General features: G+C 42.6%; 1 protein-coding gene across 3 annotated transcripts in view; it reads right to left on the bottom strand.

Annotated features, from left to right (window-relative positions):
• Window positions 1–14,753, bottom strand: part of Acer2 (alkaline ceramidase 2) — a 68,553-nt gene that overhangs the window by 28,680 nt on the left and 25,120 nt on the right. The window contains exons 5-6 of one of the 3 annotated variants that reach the window (XM_048357195.1): window positions 10,978–11,115; window positions 6,867–7,669 (exon numbers count right to left, since the gene is read on the bottom strand). The exons of 1 other annotated variant lie outside the window; for it this stretch is intronic. In XM_048357195.1, coding sequence (XP_048213152.1) covers window positions 7,483–7,669; window positions 10,978–11,115 — 325 coding nt within the window. In that variant the 3' untranslated portion in view covers window positions 6,867–7,482. Of the gene's footprint in view, window positions 1–6,866; window positions 7,670–10,977; window positions 11,116–14,753 lie in introns of those variants that run through there. One more of the 3 variants, XM_048357274.1, reaches the window with a different exon arrangement.

Below are 14,753 nucleotides of genomic sequence, written 5' to 3'. Positions count from 1 at the left end.
CACCTCTTGAGCCATAGCTCTAGCTTTTCTCCTGGTTGATTAGAGATGGAGTCTCTCAGACTTTTCTGGAATATAATCAAAAGCCAAGCACCAGTGGCTCATGACTGGAATCCTAATTACTCTGGATGGGTAAAGCACTTTCTGTGCATGCATAAGAATAAAACAATGAATCTCACTGAAATAAAGTAGGTGAAGTTTTTTCTTTTGTTTTCCCCCCTTTGGCTTACCTGCTGTTGTCACTGTACTTGATTTCGGTATCCTGTGTACAGTATATACATTTATCTGAATTGAGAAAGGGAAGGGAAAAAGCAAAATGGTGGGACAAAGGACAGGGTGAACCAATGCAACAGTGATACTCACAAGCCAATATGTTGGAAATGAACTTTACAACTTGGGGGGGAAGGGAGTGGAGAGAGAGGGAAAATGGAGAAAAACGAGGGAGTGGGTAACAATGTGCTTACTACCTTAGGTATGTGACTGTAACCCCTCTGTACATCACCTTGACAATAAAATTAAAATTTTAAGTGGGAAGGAATGAGGAAGAGCGATGAGCAAAGAGGTTGATGGAGCATATTGTATTGTACAGAAATGTCACATTGACTCCCCCCACTTGTGCAACTAATATGTGCTAATAAAAAATCTTGTAAAAATACAGATAGGATAGGACCACACAGAGAGCTGAAAGACTCTGAAGGAACAGAGTCAAATGGCTCAGAACAAATCTGGAAGAAAGCACAGGAATTTATGTCATAAGAAAGCTCAGATTTGGTCAGCCTAGTGCAATGGGAAGACCTGAGCTCCAGCTCCAGCACTGTAAAATTTAGAAATATGTGTATTTAAAAAAACAACTGGATTTAGTCTTAATGAGATTTGGACAGTAGGAGTGTTTGACTTGTGTAAATGAACCTCTTTGTCCCCAAAGTTAAACGTCCTCTAGATCACATCTATGATAAATTGATTTTACAGGCAGGAATGTATTTGCTTTATCACATTGAGCACATTCAAAATTCTAGTAGGCTCACATACCGACAGCATAAAGAATGAAGTGCTGAACAGCAATACTCACAAGACTCTATGTTGGAAATGAACTTTACAACTTGGTGGGAGGAAAGACAGAAGGAGGTAACAATGTTCGACAAGAAATGTACTCATGGGCTGAGGATATGGCCCAGTGGCAAGAGAGCTTGCCTCGTATACATGAGGCCCTGGGTTCAATTCCCCAGCACCATATATACAGAAAACGGCCAGAAGTGGCGCTGTGGCTCAAGTGGCAGAGTGCTAGCCTTGAGCAAAAGGAAGCCAGGGACAGTGCTCAGGCCCTGAGTTCAAGGCCCAGGACTGGCCAAAAATTTTTTTAAAAATGTACTCATTACCTTACTAATGTAACTGTAACCCCTCTGCACATTACCATTATAATAAAATAAAAGCAAATTTAAAATAGAAAGTAAACTAAAAAATAATGAATTCCTAAGAGGAATGAAAAAAATAAATGCAAAGATAAACTCAAAGAAGACAAAGAAATATTGCTTGGTCTCAGGAAGACCTTGCGTAACATGTTACAAGGTTTAGACAATTACAGTGAGTTCTGAGATAAGGCAATTTGACAAGGGAATCTCTAGAGCCACTAATAGCAATAACCAAAAATTACCACCAGATGGCAATGGCACCCCAAAATTCTCTGAATCCCTCCCACCTAGGTGGATTTGCCTAGCTTTGTACACCAGAATCTACCCCATAACAAAAGTATAAATGCCATCATTGTCATTTCACACTCTTTTCCTTGTCTCCAGCCACCATTTTTTAAATCACCAGCTCTAAAGTAAAAATAAATTCTACTAGTCCTACTGCTTTTCTTACATTTTTAAAAATAGTGTTATTGTCTCCACATCCAATTGCAAAAGCAGAAAATGTTGTGTATCAAGTATAAAATAGCCAGGAACCATTGGTTCATACTGTAATCTTAACTACTTATTTTACTGGATAACTCCAGTCCAGCAAAATGCTTAAGTGGAAGCATTGGTCAAGTGGTACAGTGCATGAGGGAGACTTTGAGGCCCTGAGTTTAAGTCCTAATATTGGCACATTCCCATACACCAATAAATTAAAATTAAAAAAACTCTACGTGATCTTTTTATTTTTGTGAATACCCAGAGAGAAGGCTTTCCAGGTAACCTGGTGTCACCGGCATGGTTGGAGACAGAAGTGTTACTTGGGACCAATAAAACAGGAAGAGGGCTGTCAATCATTCCAGAAGGGTCACAGGCCAGTGGAGTCTCAGCTACCTGTGGGGGTTTGGGGGTTGGGGCTGAGGCAGGAGAATCACTTGAGCCGGGCATTCAAAGTAGTCTGTGCAACATGTTGAGACCCCCCATCTCCCCACTTACCCCAACAAGATGAGGCAGCAAGTGAGGCAAAGCTCTGCCCCAAAAGGAATGAAAAAACTCAAATGCTATATTTTTAACTTTTTATTAGGAAAAAAATTGATAGTATGAAGGTAGATAGAATACATGACAAACCCATACCCAGATACCATCTTTTCTAGAGGGGAGTACTGGGATAGAACTCAGGGCCTTGAACTTCCATCCTTTGCTGGATATCTTATTCTTAAGTCTGTCATAGGAAGTTAAGAAAAAATAAACCAGTATAGATTCCCCTGCTAAAGTCATTTACTGTTCTAAAATGTCACAAGATCTTCCAGTAATTAGATGAATTCCACCACAAAGGAACTGGTAACCTACCATTGAAAGCTTATATCCATTTGACATAATTAAAGAACTTCTAGTAAATACATTTCAGCAGTTTGTACTAGGACTATTTAGGTGCATTAACTTCACAGTTCTCAGAAGAAATCAACATTCAAAGCATGTTATAATATCTAAATTAGTTAACAAATTAACTTAGGCAAATAACTTCACTCTACAATCCATAAACTATATTTTCTCTGCAGATACTTGAGAAATCATTTTGGAAATAGACACAAACATATATATACATATATATATATATTTGTTCACAGGAAATGCTACTTATATCTTTAATATTAAACCATTATCATAGTTCAGAAAGAGTATAAAGTGCAAAAGCTCCATTTCAGAAAGCCTAACCCACTTCCAAAGTCATGGAGACTAAAATTCTACTTCAGCCAGTGGGCACTGTCCACTTACACAGCACACCTTAGAGAAGGTACAAAACAAGATCGATACCTAAAAAGCCTATATTTTCTTTGATTACAAATAGCTGTTATAAAAATCTTTAAGTCTGGTTTGACATGACAGGAAAAATAAAATAATGAGTCCTCTAGAGGAGAACCACAGTTTTCATCTAAAGGGGAAATGTTATCTATAAAATCCATTCTTAAGAATCCTAGTCTGCCCGGGCACTGGTGGCTCACACCTGTAATCCTAGATATTTGGGAGGCTGAGATCTGAGGAACACAAAAGCCAGTTCAGGCAGGAAAGTCTCCATGAGACTCTTATCTCTAATTTACCACTCAAAAACCAGATGTGGAGCCGTGGCTCAAAGTGGTAGAGTGCTAGCAAAAAAGAGCTCAGGGACAGCACTCAGGCCCGGGTTCAAGCCCCATGACCAAAAAAAAAAAATCTCAGTCTGGCCCAAGATGTTTCTTTGACCAGCTGGAACCACAGCACCCCAGTGAAGTGCTGTCAAGATTTCAAGTGTAGTTGGATAGAGAGAAGGAGCTAGGAAAGGGGCCATGCCTCAGAAAGCTTTACCTCTCCTCTCGCCCCCAGGCATGGTTCCACATCAACTCCAAGGGACAAAGTCAGGGGAAGGCTCAAATCCCAGTCCCCAAGCCTCCACCACTGTCCTGGCTCAGGGAAGCATAAAGGAATGGTGAGAGACGTTTTTACACACCTGAGAAACCCAATAAACAGAATTGGTGGCAGTGATGTTACAAAGCCTGTGTCTGATGTCCACTTTGTCCTTCAACAGGACATCTTTGATCTATGAGGAATGTTTTAGGCACTCATGATTGGTCAGGCAGAGAGTTCTCACAAAATGTAGCTCGTTACCAAGTGAATGTAGGCATTTCGTCCCCTTCTATGTGTACACTCAAGTGCTTATTTTATAATGATGTACTAACAAAGAGAAGAAAGATTTCCTTTTCTAATCACCAACAAACACTGTAAAATAAAAGTTTTTACAGTGGGAAATGATCACTTGCGAACATTAGTGGGTTTTGATATCTTCAATCTAGTTCCTATGGGATACAGATCTCAGGCAGATTCTAGCCAAAGCAAAATCTGATTGAGACCTAACTCCTAAATGTCAATACATTGGGAGGAGATTGGGAAATTCATAATTGAATTAATCAAAATCAAAATCAAAATCTATGAAGTCACATAGTTACTATTTATAAAGTACAGAATGAATGCTATAAAGAAAGATTCCATTTATCATGTCTTAGGACCCATTCATATCAAGCTTGATTAAAAAGGAAGATCACATCTGGGCACTTATGGCTCAGTGCTGTAATCCTAGCAACTCAGGAAGCTGAGATCTGAGGATCGTGGTTGGAAGCCAGCCCAGGCAAGAAAGTCTGTGAGACTCTTATCTCCAATAATTACCAAAAAAGCTGGAAGTAGAGCTGTGGCTCAAATGGTAGAGCACTAGCCTTGAACAAAAGAAGCTGGGGGGACAGTATACAGGCCTTGAGTCCAAGCCCCAGGACTGGGGGTGGGGGTGGGGGTAGGGGAGGAAGATCAGTAGTAAGTCTCAGAATCTAGCCATCTTCAGTCAAATATATAGCTAACTCTAGTGTATCTCACTCCTGCTCTTCACAAACACACCCAACTGATATTCCATTCAAGCTACAGGATGAACTGTCAACACTAGAAAACATCTATTCACAGCTATTTTACAAAAAATGTTTGAGAAAGGAATGAACCCAAATACCAAGTTATTAACAATGGATGTACTTGGGCAATAGAAACACAAGTTGCTTTCTTTCTTCTTCTACAATTTTTTGTAAATTCTGAGTTTTCTTTAAAGAGTATGTAGTGCTTGATATAAATATGGATGATATACTCACCCAATTTAAAATAAGGTAAGTGTATGTCTAGTGTCTTTATTTACCACCCTCTGCAAGCAAGCTCTAGTGATTTCTATTCAAAACTAGTCCTTCTCAAACATGACTCGTACCATTTTTTTTTCTCAGCTCTTATCACTGTGGAAACAATCTCTAGAAGGATGTATAACTGTTCATATAAAATCATTCCTTCTGATGCCTTAATTTAGTCATTTATCTTACAACAAAGGATGGAAATTACCCACAAGTTAGGGCACCTACTTCCTTTCTTCCAGGTCATTCAAATATACCCATCCGTTACATTTCTCCCCTAATTTCAGCGATAGCTCCAGGGATTTTTAGCAGCTCTACCAGGGAATAAGCCTTTTTCCTGATAAAGAGAAATGATCCTATGAGGGACAAGGCAACAAACAGTACAAGAAATGTATCCAATGCCCAACGTATGATACTGTAACCTCTCTGTACGTCAGTTTGATAATAAAAATTTGAGGAAAAAAAAAAAGAGAAATGATCCTTCCTTAACTGTTACTTGGCATAAAGGAAACTTGGGATAAAATAAACACATGCCACACACACCATTTCCTACATGCTGCTTTTCCTTATCCATACTCTACTTTGCCTCATCCTTATTAAGACATCTGGCCTCAAAATATGCCAGTGCCACTACTTAAGAGCATTTTTATACTTCCATAGAGATGAGACAAGAACCTATTCCTGGTAAGGTCAACCACAAATGAGGATGTTGAATATTTCCCTTGAAAATTGTTTAGACGTGACAGCCAGAGGAGTCACAGCCATTCTACCCATGAGCCACTAGATGTCAGAGAAGTACAACAGTTTCCCCCAAATAATTGGCTCAAAATCATTTTAAAACATATTCTAAGCTATTGCAAAGCAACATGTATATTTCTTCAGTATCAGTGTTCTCTACCTTGCAAAGCATCAATATGTTCATGTACACTGTCACTTCCAGACACGTTAGGGAAGTCCTATACATTATATCGTCCATTATATACCTAATAAAATAAAATTTATTTCACACATTACTCTTCCATAAATGAGGTTGGGCTGATAAACTAATCTGAAACCATTGACATAGAACAAAGTCATTCATTTTAAAATTCTAAATCCAGCTGCTTCTTGGGTCTTTTCACTTTGGATCCTGTACAGATTCTAATCGGAGAAGCATTTCTTGTGACACCTATCCACAAGGGAAGGTCATGTCTGTGCCCTCTCCTCACAATGTTACACAGCAGGAGATGCCTGAGTTGGTGAGTATCCCTGAGGTCAGGAGCCTACCCTGCAACTGAGTGAAGAGATTCATTGTAGCCAATATCCGGCTAGATGAGAACACCCAGCAGGTCACAGCGTGGCCCTGCCGCATCAATGAGCACAACCAGCTAGCCAGCATGTAGTGACTACCAGCAGCTGAGAAAAGCCAGCAAGTCAGAAGCACCTGGTACTGTGGGAAGAGGGAGAGACTTCCCACCGGAAACGTGGGAAAATAAGAAGTGAGATTCTAATTTCCATAATGGTGTGGCATACCAAGAGAGGGCAGGTTAAAATAAAACAAAATGGATGTATGTGCTCCAACGTTTAAAGCAGCACTCCCTACCGTGACTGAAAGATGCTCTTCTGTAATCTTACAGAGGGGGCCATGAGGTGACATGAGGAGGTGGCATAGGGCATCTCCACACCACAGCTAGTCTGTGGATTGGAGGCTACTGAGCCAGATGGGGAGTCAGGCAGAAAGGATGTCAGCATTGAAACGTGCTCATCTTTGAGAACAGCTTAGAGTGGAGTGTGATTTGGGCATGGAAGGTTTTGCATATTAGCTTCTCCCACTGTGACATTAAGCCTCCAGCTCTCAGCAGAGGTAGGTAGTAGTAAAAAAGATTCACAAATGTAGAGAAAGCCTGGCTCAGGGTGAGGTGCAAGTGAAAACTAGCCTCCTGAGCCACAGTCCTGTGGAGGTTTGGTTTGGTTTGGTTGAAGGAGTATTTCCCCAAATGAAAGTGTCTGGCACCTTCCAGTAGTGAACTGGAGGGTGTTATCTATCACAGTAGCATCCACTTCGAAAGAGCGTGGGAATGATGAGGCCTGGAGTGGGCCAACCTTCTCCAGGAAGAGGCCAATAGGCTGCTCAGAAGCCCCCAGAGACTATTCTACCCCAGCCACAGAAGAGGTAGCCCAGCAAGCTGCTACACCTGCCAGCGATGCTGAGAAAGGTACATCTCATGTCCCCAACCATCTACTTTCACACACTTCTCCCGGCACAGTGGAACCCTGGCAGTCCACAGACACACAAGGGAACAGAATATTTGAAAAGACACACCCAACACCAACTCCTGAAATCCCTTGACTGCCTTTGCTAGCAAATGAAGCCCAGTGCATGAAGGAAAATGAGCAGAGAAGCCAGCAGCTCTGTCTTGCCATCAAGTGATCTTGACTGGTGACTTCTTGTGGGCGCACAGGAGAGACACATAGGGAACACCGATGAAGGCCCATTTCTCACTGGGCCAGAACTTGATCACTGGGCCTTGCTCAGGAATCTCTGAGGCAGCATCAAAATAGGCAAAGCACACACAGCCCAGGTATGCAGCGAGGCAGATGAGGATGTGCCTGCAAAAGAGATGGCGGTGAGATCAAACCCAGGCAAACTGCTCGAGGCCTGCCTGCTCATTCCCCCTTTCTGGGCTAGTACACTCTTCCCCATGTAATTAGGAACCAGGGCCCCTCACAATTAGGAAGGGATGAAGGTGGTCAGAGCAGGAGAAAAATAGATCTTGAGCAATTTGAGTCCCATCTTAGAATATTCAGACATTCCAAGATGGTAACTAGAACAACCTTAGATCTGCCTTCTCACCTAAACAAATGGGTATGCATAAAGTACACACTTCACCCAGATTAAGCTGATATTCAGTACAGAGCATTCAGCTTTGTTTTGTATGTTTGGTGTTTTGTTTGTTTGTTTGTTTGGGGGGGGGATTTGCCAGTCCTGGGGTTTGGACTCTGGGCCTGAGCACTGTCCCTGGCTTCTTTTTGCTCAAGACTAGCACTCTGCCACTTGAGCCACAGTGCCACTTCTGGCTGTTTTCTATATATGTGCTGAGGAATCGAACCCAGGGCTTCATGTATACAAGGCAAGCACTCTTGCCACTAGGCCATATTCCCAGCCCCGAGCATTCAGTTTTACAGATGAATCCTTTTCTTTACATTTACTTTTACTGTCCCTGTAAAAAGTTTCAAGCAAAGGACTATGTAGCATGTGAAGCTTCTTTATTCCCTATACTGGTATTAAATTTAATTTGAGATGAATTAAATTAATTCAGGTAAATTTAATCCATTACTTAAGATATGCTTTTGTAATATATTTCCCCCAAATAATATTTTTTATAAACTTTGGTAGGAGTGGCCTTTTTTTTAGAACAACACAAGGTCAGCAGAGCTGATTTATAATCCTAGCTAGTCAGGAGATTGAGATCTGATGACCAGAGTTCAAAGCCAGCCCAGGCAAGAAAGTCCAAGAGACTCTATCTTCAATTAACCAACAAAAATCCAGACTGGAGGCATGTGGCTCAAATGGTAGAGTGCCAGCCATAAAGTCAAAAGGCTGAGTGAGAGCATTAGTCTCTGAGTTCAAGCCTTAGTACTGACCCACATGCACAGGCATGTGCACACACACAAGCCTGACAGATATGACAATACAAAAGGTAAAAAAGCAGTATAAAACAAAAATATTATTTACACACTAAAAAAATAGGGAAACTGGGGGTGAATTATGGTAAATAATTAAGGTTGTCCATTACAGCCAGGTACTAATGGCTTTTGCCTATAAATCCTAGCCGCGGTCTGAGCCTCTGGGTTAGAAGCAAGCTGGGCAGGAAAGCCCCTGAGTTTTCATCTCCAAATAACCACTAAAAAGCAAGTGGCAGGGCCCCAGCCTTGAGCAAAACAAGCACCCAGGGCCTGAGTTCAAGCCCTAGTATCAACACACACACACACACACACACACAGCTCTTCATTACAAAGAACACTAAAAAAGTTCACCATTCCATACATGGTCTGGGATGTGTTTTTAGAATGATCAGGGTGGGGTGAAGAGTGGGTGGCATGGTAGAAACAAGACATGGCCTCCTGTTGGTAATTACATGGCAGAAGCTGGTGTTGCCTATGTGGGAGCTCAATGTATTATTCTGCATGCTTTGGGAAATGCTGTAGATTTGCATAATAAATGCCACGCAGTTATAGAGGCTGTAATGACTGTCTGCTATGTGAAAGCACGAGGTGTTGGTTATAAGTTTGTAAAAATAGAAACACAATAGAGACGAAGAAAATTAGAAGGCATATTTCCAAAGAGGAAATACACATAGCCAATTTCCATTTGAAAAGATGCCAAACAATACTATTTTTAAGATATGAAAGTAAACATAATACTTTGTATTCAGTTAGCAAAGATTTAAGAGCTAATAACATCCCTTATGTGAGTGAAAGGCATTCTCTTGCAGACTTTTGTAAAAAGTGAAGTTAACTCTAAGAAATTTCAGACAATGGCTCTTAAAACTGAAAACCCCAACTTGTGATGTTTTGTTTTGTCTTGTCTTTTATATACTGGTCTGGAAGTTCAGGTTCATATGTGCATTGAAATTAAAGCCAAGGCAGGCACCCATGGCTCATGACTGTAATCCTTGTTACTCAAGAGGCTGAGATCTGAGGATCACAGTTCGAAACCAGCCTGGGCGAGAAAGTCCATGAGACTCTTATTTCCAACTAAGCACTAAAAAAAGCCAGAAGTGGATCTGTGGCTCAAGTGATAGAATGCTAGCTTTGAAAAAGAAAAACGAAACAAAACAAAAAAGCTCAGGGGCAGTGCCCAGGCCCTGAATTCAAGCCCCAGGATTGGCACCAAAAATAATAGTAATAATAATAATAATTAATAAAGCCAAGTCTTTGAAAATGAGGCTCGGGGATGCAGTGTGTGTGAGTGTGTGTGTGTGTGTGTGTGTGTGTGTGTGTGTGTGTGTGTTGAATGCAGGATCTTGCACCTTGTAGGCATGAGCTCTATCACTCGAACCGCATTCACAGCTCTCAAGCTGGGTATCTTAAAGCCACTTCAGGGTGGAAGTGAAGCTTCAGCATCTGGTCTAAACAAAGCTTTCATGTCTTCATGGCTGCTGGGTACACTCAATCTACCAGAGCTCCTTGACCCGCTTTTGTAATCAGCAGGCTTGGGGGACAGAGAAGGCACATTACCCTGGGTTTTGATGCTGAAGCAAACCTAGGAAGAAAACTACTCCCCTTTCCTCCCCTGCATTCTGGTTATAGTAGAGTCTGCATGTGGTTTTGTAACCTACTTTTTTTTTCTTTAAACTTATAAGTGGATTTTGAGTTCCCCAAAATTCAGATGTTCCAGTTGCTTAGTATTGAACTCCAAGGTTGTTTTTATAAGCAGATGAATGATCATGAACAATTCATTTTAGTTCTCTGTTATCTCTACCTGTAGAAAGAACAGCTGAGACTGCCCTCCATGACAAGAGAGGCCTGTGCTTTCACAAGGCTGCTCAGGCTCCTGAAAACAGCCACTGGTCCCCAGCTCCTGGCCCCCTCCCACGGGACCAGAGCTCAGGTGACAGATTCAGTTTTCAGGCTCCTTTGTGCTTTAATTATGGAGCGAGAGGTGAGAGACTATAGCCCTGTAGCATAACAATTCGGTCTTTTTCTTCTGGCTAAACCTGCAGCCTGGCATCCATTCTGCTTTCTACACTACTTTCTGTTGCTTCTGTAATGACAGACTAGAGATGTGAGGGGGGAGGCAAGCTTGGGCTCTGTGCCTGGCCCTCAGTCCACCTATGTGCCTCTTAAAGCACACCACGCTCAGCAGCAAGTCTGGTACCTGTCATGCAGCCCACACCCCCTGTGCAGGGCCTTACCACACGCAGTGCAGGTAGGGAAAGTGAAAGGACGACAACAGCTCACAGAAGGCTCTGTCACTGATCCAGCAGCACAGGGCAAGCATCCACCAGAGGCCTGAGAAGAGGCCCAGCTTAAACACGCGGATATTGTCACACCTGTGTGGGCAAGGCAGAGCAACTCATCGTCAGATTGGGTTTCTACATACCTTACTGGCCACCTCCTCCATGTCCTCTGATGCCTCTCATCTGCCTGAGCCCTTAGCACTGGACTTCCTTCCCAATATATAGCCATTCACAGGCTCGTGGCTGTAAATGTCACATGTGCACACAAGGCTCACAGGGTCCTGTTTCCCACTCCAGACTCACAACATGCTCTGTGTGTGTGTGTGTGTGTGTGTGCGTGCGCGCACACGTGCCCACATGAAGGTATTGGGGCTTGAACTCGTGGCCTCTCCCTCTTACTTGGCATTTTTGCTCAAGATTATTGTTATACTACTCTAGCTCTACTTCTAGCTTTTTGCTGGTTAGCGATCAGACTCTTATTGACTTTTCTGCCTGGGCTGGCTTTGAACCTCTCTCCTCAGAGCTCAGCCTGAGTAGCTAGGATTACAGGCATGAGCCACTGGCACCTTGCTTGCAAACAACTCTCTTGAATTGCACCCTGATGTCCAATATCAATCTATTTCCCATATCCCTAGCAAACTCTCCCTACTTCAAAACTATTGTTACACCCCCTATATTCAGTCCCTAAGCCCTACCTTAGAATGAAGCCTCTACCCACCTGGGTCTGAGCCACCAGCATCTTTCTGTAGCTTGCTGCTCCCCCAGCCCCTATGAGCAATATTCTCAGTACTCTGCCCCAGAGCATCTAGCACAAGTCACAGTACTCACTGAGTCACAGGGCCTCATGGACATCCCGCCTCTTCACCACCTCTCCTATGTGTTATTGTCCCTGCCGTCTTTGCCCAAGCTACAGTGAGCTCTGAGCTGCCCCTCAAACATCCCAGGCCTTAGCCTAAGTAGCGCCTGCAGGGTGTTAACATGACTGTCTCTCTGCCTGGAGTGCTGTTTCCCCCAGAGGGGCTTAAGCCTCACCATCTTCAAGTTAGTGCCCCTCTTCCCCACCACTGGTTTTAACAGCTATCTCCCTCCTATGTGACCCTCCCTCTAGCCTCTTTCACTCCTTCTATTTTTCCCTGTAGCAGTTGCAACCCCTCCCATGTGCTCTGTTGTTCTATCTCTCTGTGCAGTCAGTGTCCCCCATTGACATGTGTACAGCTCGCTGCCATGTCCCCAGCAACCTGGAACAGTGCCAGACACTGGAAAGACGCAACACTTGGAGAATGAAGGCATGAGTGCCTTACACAATGGCACAAAATGTTCTCAAATAGATCCTCAGGGGAAATGTCAGTGGCTGTTTTCTTTCTTTGCTAATGGGAAGGAATGGGGAGGAATGTCCAGAGATAACTGGTGGCTGAAGGCCCTTCTACACCCTTCTCTATACCCCAGGGGCTCACTCCTGAGTCAGTCAAGGTCCCTGAGAGGCCTAGAGTCCAAGACAACAAATGCAACTGAGAAAAAGCTTAATTTCTATTTGTTGAACACATGGCAGATGTTAAAATCCTAAACTGCTCATATCTTTCCCAGTTGCCAGATAGAGTTACAAGTGAAAGCTGCAATGAAAGTAGGGTAAGACAGCAGGTTCAGAAAGACTGGCTTTTAAAAACAAACCCAAATACCCTCTTGACAGAGTGCTAGTGCATCCTTTGAAAATTGTTTGGAACGAATACAGGCCCATACATGAAGAAACTCTTGTTACTCAACTTTCTGTCACTGTGACAAAATCTGGATGTCTTACTTGTAATCTCAGCTGCTTGGGAGAAAGAAATTGAGAGGATCACAGTTCAAGGCCAGCCCAAGCATATACATGAGACCTCATCCCAATTAATAGCTAGGTATGGTGGCATGCACCTGTAATCCCCAATACAATGGAAAGCCTGAAACAGGAGGAACCTCGGTTGGGACAGAGGTCCAAACAGGAAGTGAGACCTTATCTCAAAAATAACTAGGCTGAGAATGTGGCTTAGTGATAGAGTGCTTGACTAGCATACAGGAAGCCTGGGTTCCATTCCTCAGTACCAAATGAACAGAAAAGGCCAGAAATAGCACTGTGGCTCAAGTGGTAGAGTGCTAGCCTTAAGAAAAAAAGTCAAGGTCTAACAAGAATGTCCACTATTTCTTCTTTTATCATGAACTTATTGTATTCTAGAGGTTTTTCTTAAAATAGAACCACTTTTTTATCACAAAACAGCACATTTTAAATGTAGTTGAGTTTCTCAGGAATATCATTCAACACCACAAATTTCAGTACATGTCAGGTCATAACCCCAAATCAGAATAAACTTGCATGTTCTCACAATAGAAGAGATGGTTCAGGAAAGACCATGAAACTATGAAAATACAGGGTTTTGGAAAGAAAGCTGAGGAGAAACAGAAAGCTAAAAGTAGTCCTCTCTCTCTACTCCTGAACAAAAAGAAAGGTACTATACAATGAAAATGGCTGGCTTAGACACTGCAGACCATGCTAGGACAAACGAGCAAGATGTGAGAGAAGGAAATGCAAAGGACACAAAGGGCACCCTCTTGTCTAGAAATTTTATCAAAATGTTATCAAAAGCAGGAAAACACCCATCTTTCCTCTTCCTTGCTGTGACTTGCTTGGGCTGAGAACTGGGGACACAGCAGTGAACAAGGAGACCTGGGCCCTGCCCATGTGGAAACCTGTGTCAAATAGATGTTCAACAAAACAGCAACACAGTCAGGCACCAATGAGTCACGCTGAAATCCTTGCTAAAGACAGTGCCCAGGCTGTGTTCAAGCCCCAGGACCAAGTAGCGTGCACACACACACACACACACACACACACACACACACAATTTCAAGGGCTAGAGTACTTGCCTAGCAGGCACAAGCCCTGGACTCAATTCCTCAGTACCACATAAGCAGAAAAAGCTGGAAGGGGCACCGTGGCTCAAGTGTTAAGAGTGCTAGCCTTGAGCAAAAGAAACTCAGGGACAGTGCCAGGCCCAAAAAGTGGCAGGAAAAAAAAAAACAGAAGTTTGGCTGTACTATATACATAAATGGACATGCTAAATAGGACCTCTTTGTACAACTATTTAAAGGTAGTAATAGGAGAGTGGGAGGAAAGGAGTGACATCTAAAAAGAAATATACTCTTTACCTGACTTATGTAACTGTAATCCCCCTGCACAGCACCTGTATAATAGCAATTAAAATTTTTAAAAATTGCTAAAATAAAATAAAGGTAGTAATAACAAAGAGAAGGAAAAGTTAGCTATATTGTAAACATAAATGGACACATGTAATCAAACTCTTCTGTACAACTTTTTAAAGATAATAATAAAGAAAATAAAGAAGTTTGGCTGTGACATTCAAGGGAGATAATGGGTAGTGCTGGGGGCAAGTATGAAGAGTCCAGATTGAGAGTTAAGGAGAGAAGAGGAGAGACCCCAATGTATTCCTTCACTGGCTGATAGTAAGGACCCTTTAGTCAGGGAGGAATGGTACAGACAATTTTACAGAAGTATATTCAAAAAATCCAGACTAAAGATAGGGAGAGATGGCAGAAGAGGAAAGGGGCAGGTAGAGATGGCTCTCTTAGGAAGCCTGGCTGTAAGAGGATGGAGAGGTGAGCCACTCTGGCCCCAGGCTGCAAACAGCCACCTGTGAAGCTCAGTCATCTCAGCCACAGCACAGACATGCTCAGCTCTCAGC

The sequence above is a fragment of the Perognathus longimembris genome, chromosome 1 (assembly GCF_023159225.1).
Source record: "Perognathus longimembris pacificus isolate PPM17 chromosome 1, ASM2315922v1, whole genome shotgun sequence".
Taxonomy (NCBI): domain Eukaryota; kingdom Metazoa; phylum Chordata; class Mammalia; order Rodentia; family Heteromyidae; genus Perognathus; species Perognathus longimembris.
The sequence above is the reverse complement of the archived record's forward strand: the minus strand, read 5'-3'. Positions and strand labels throughout refer to the sequence as shown.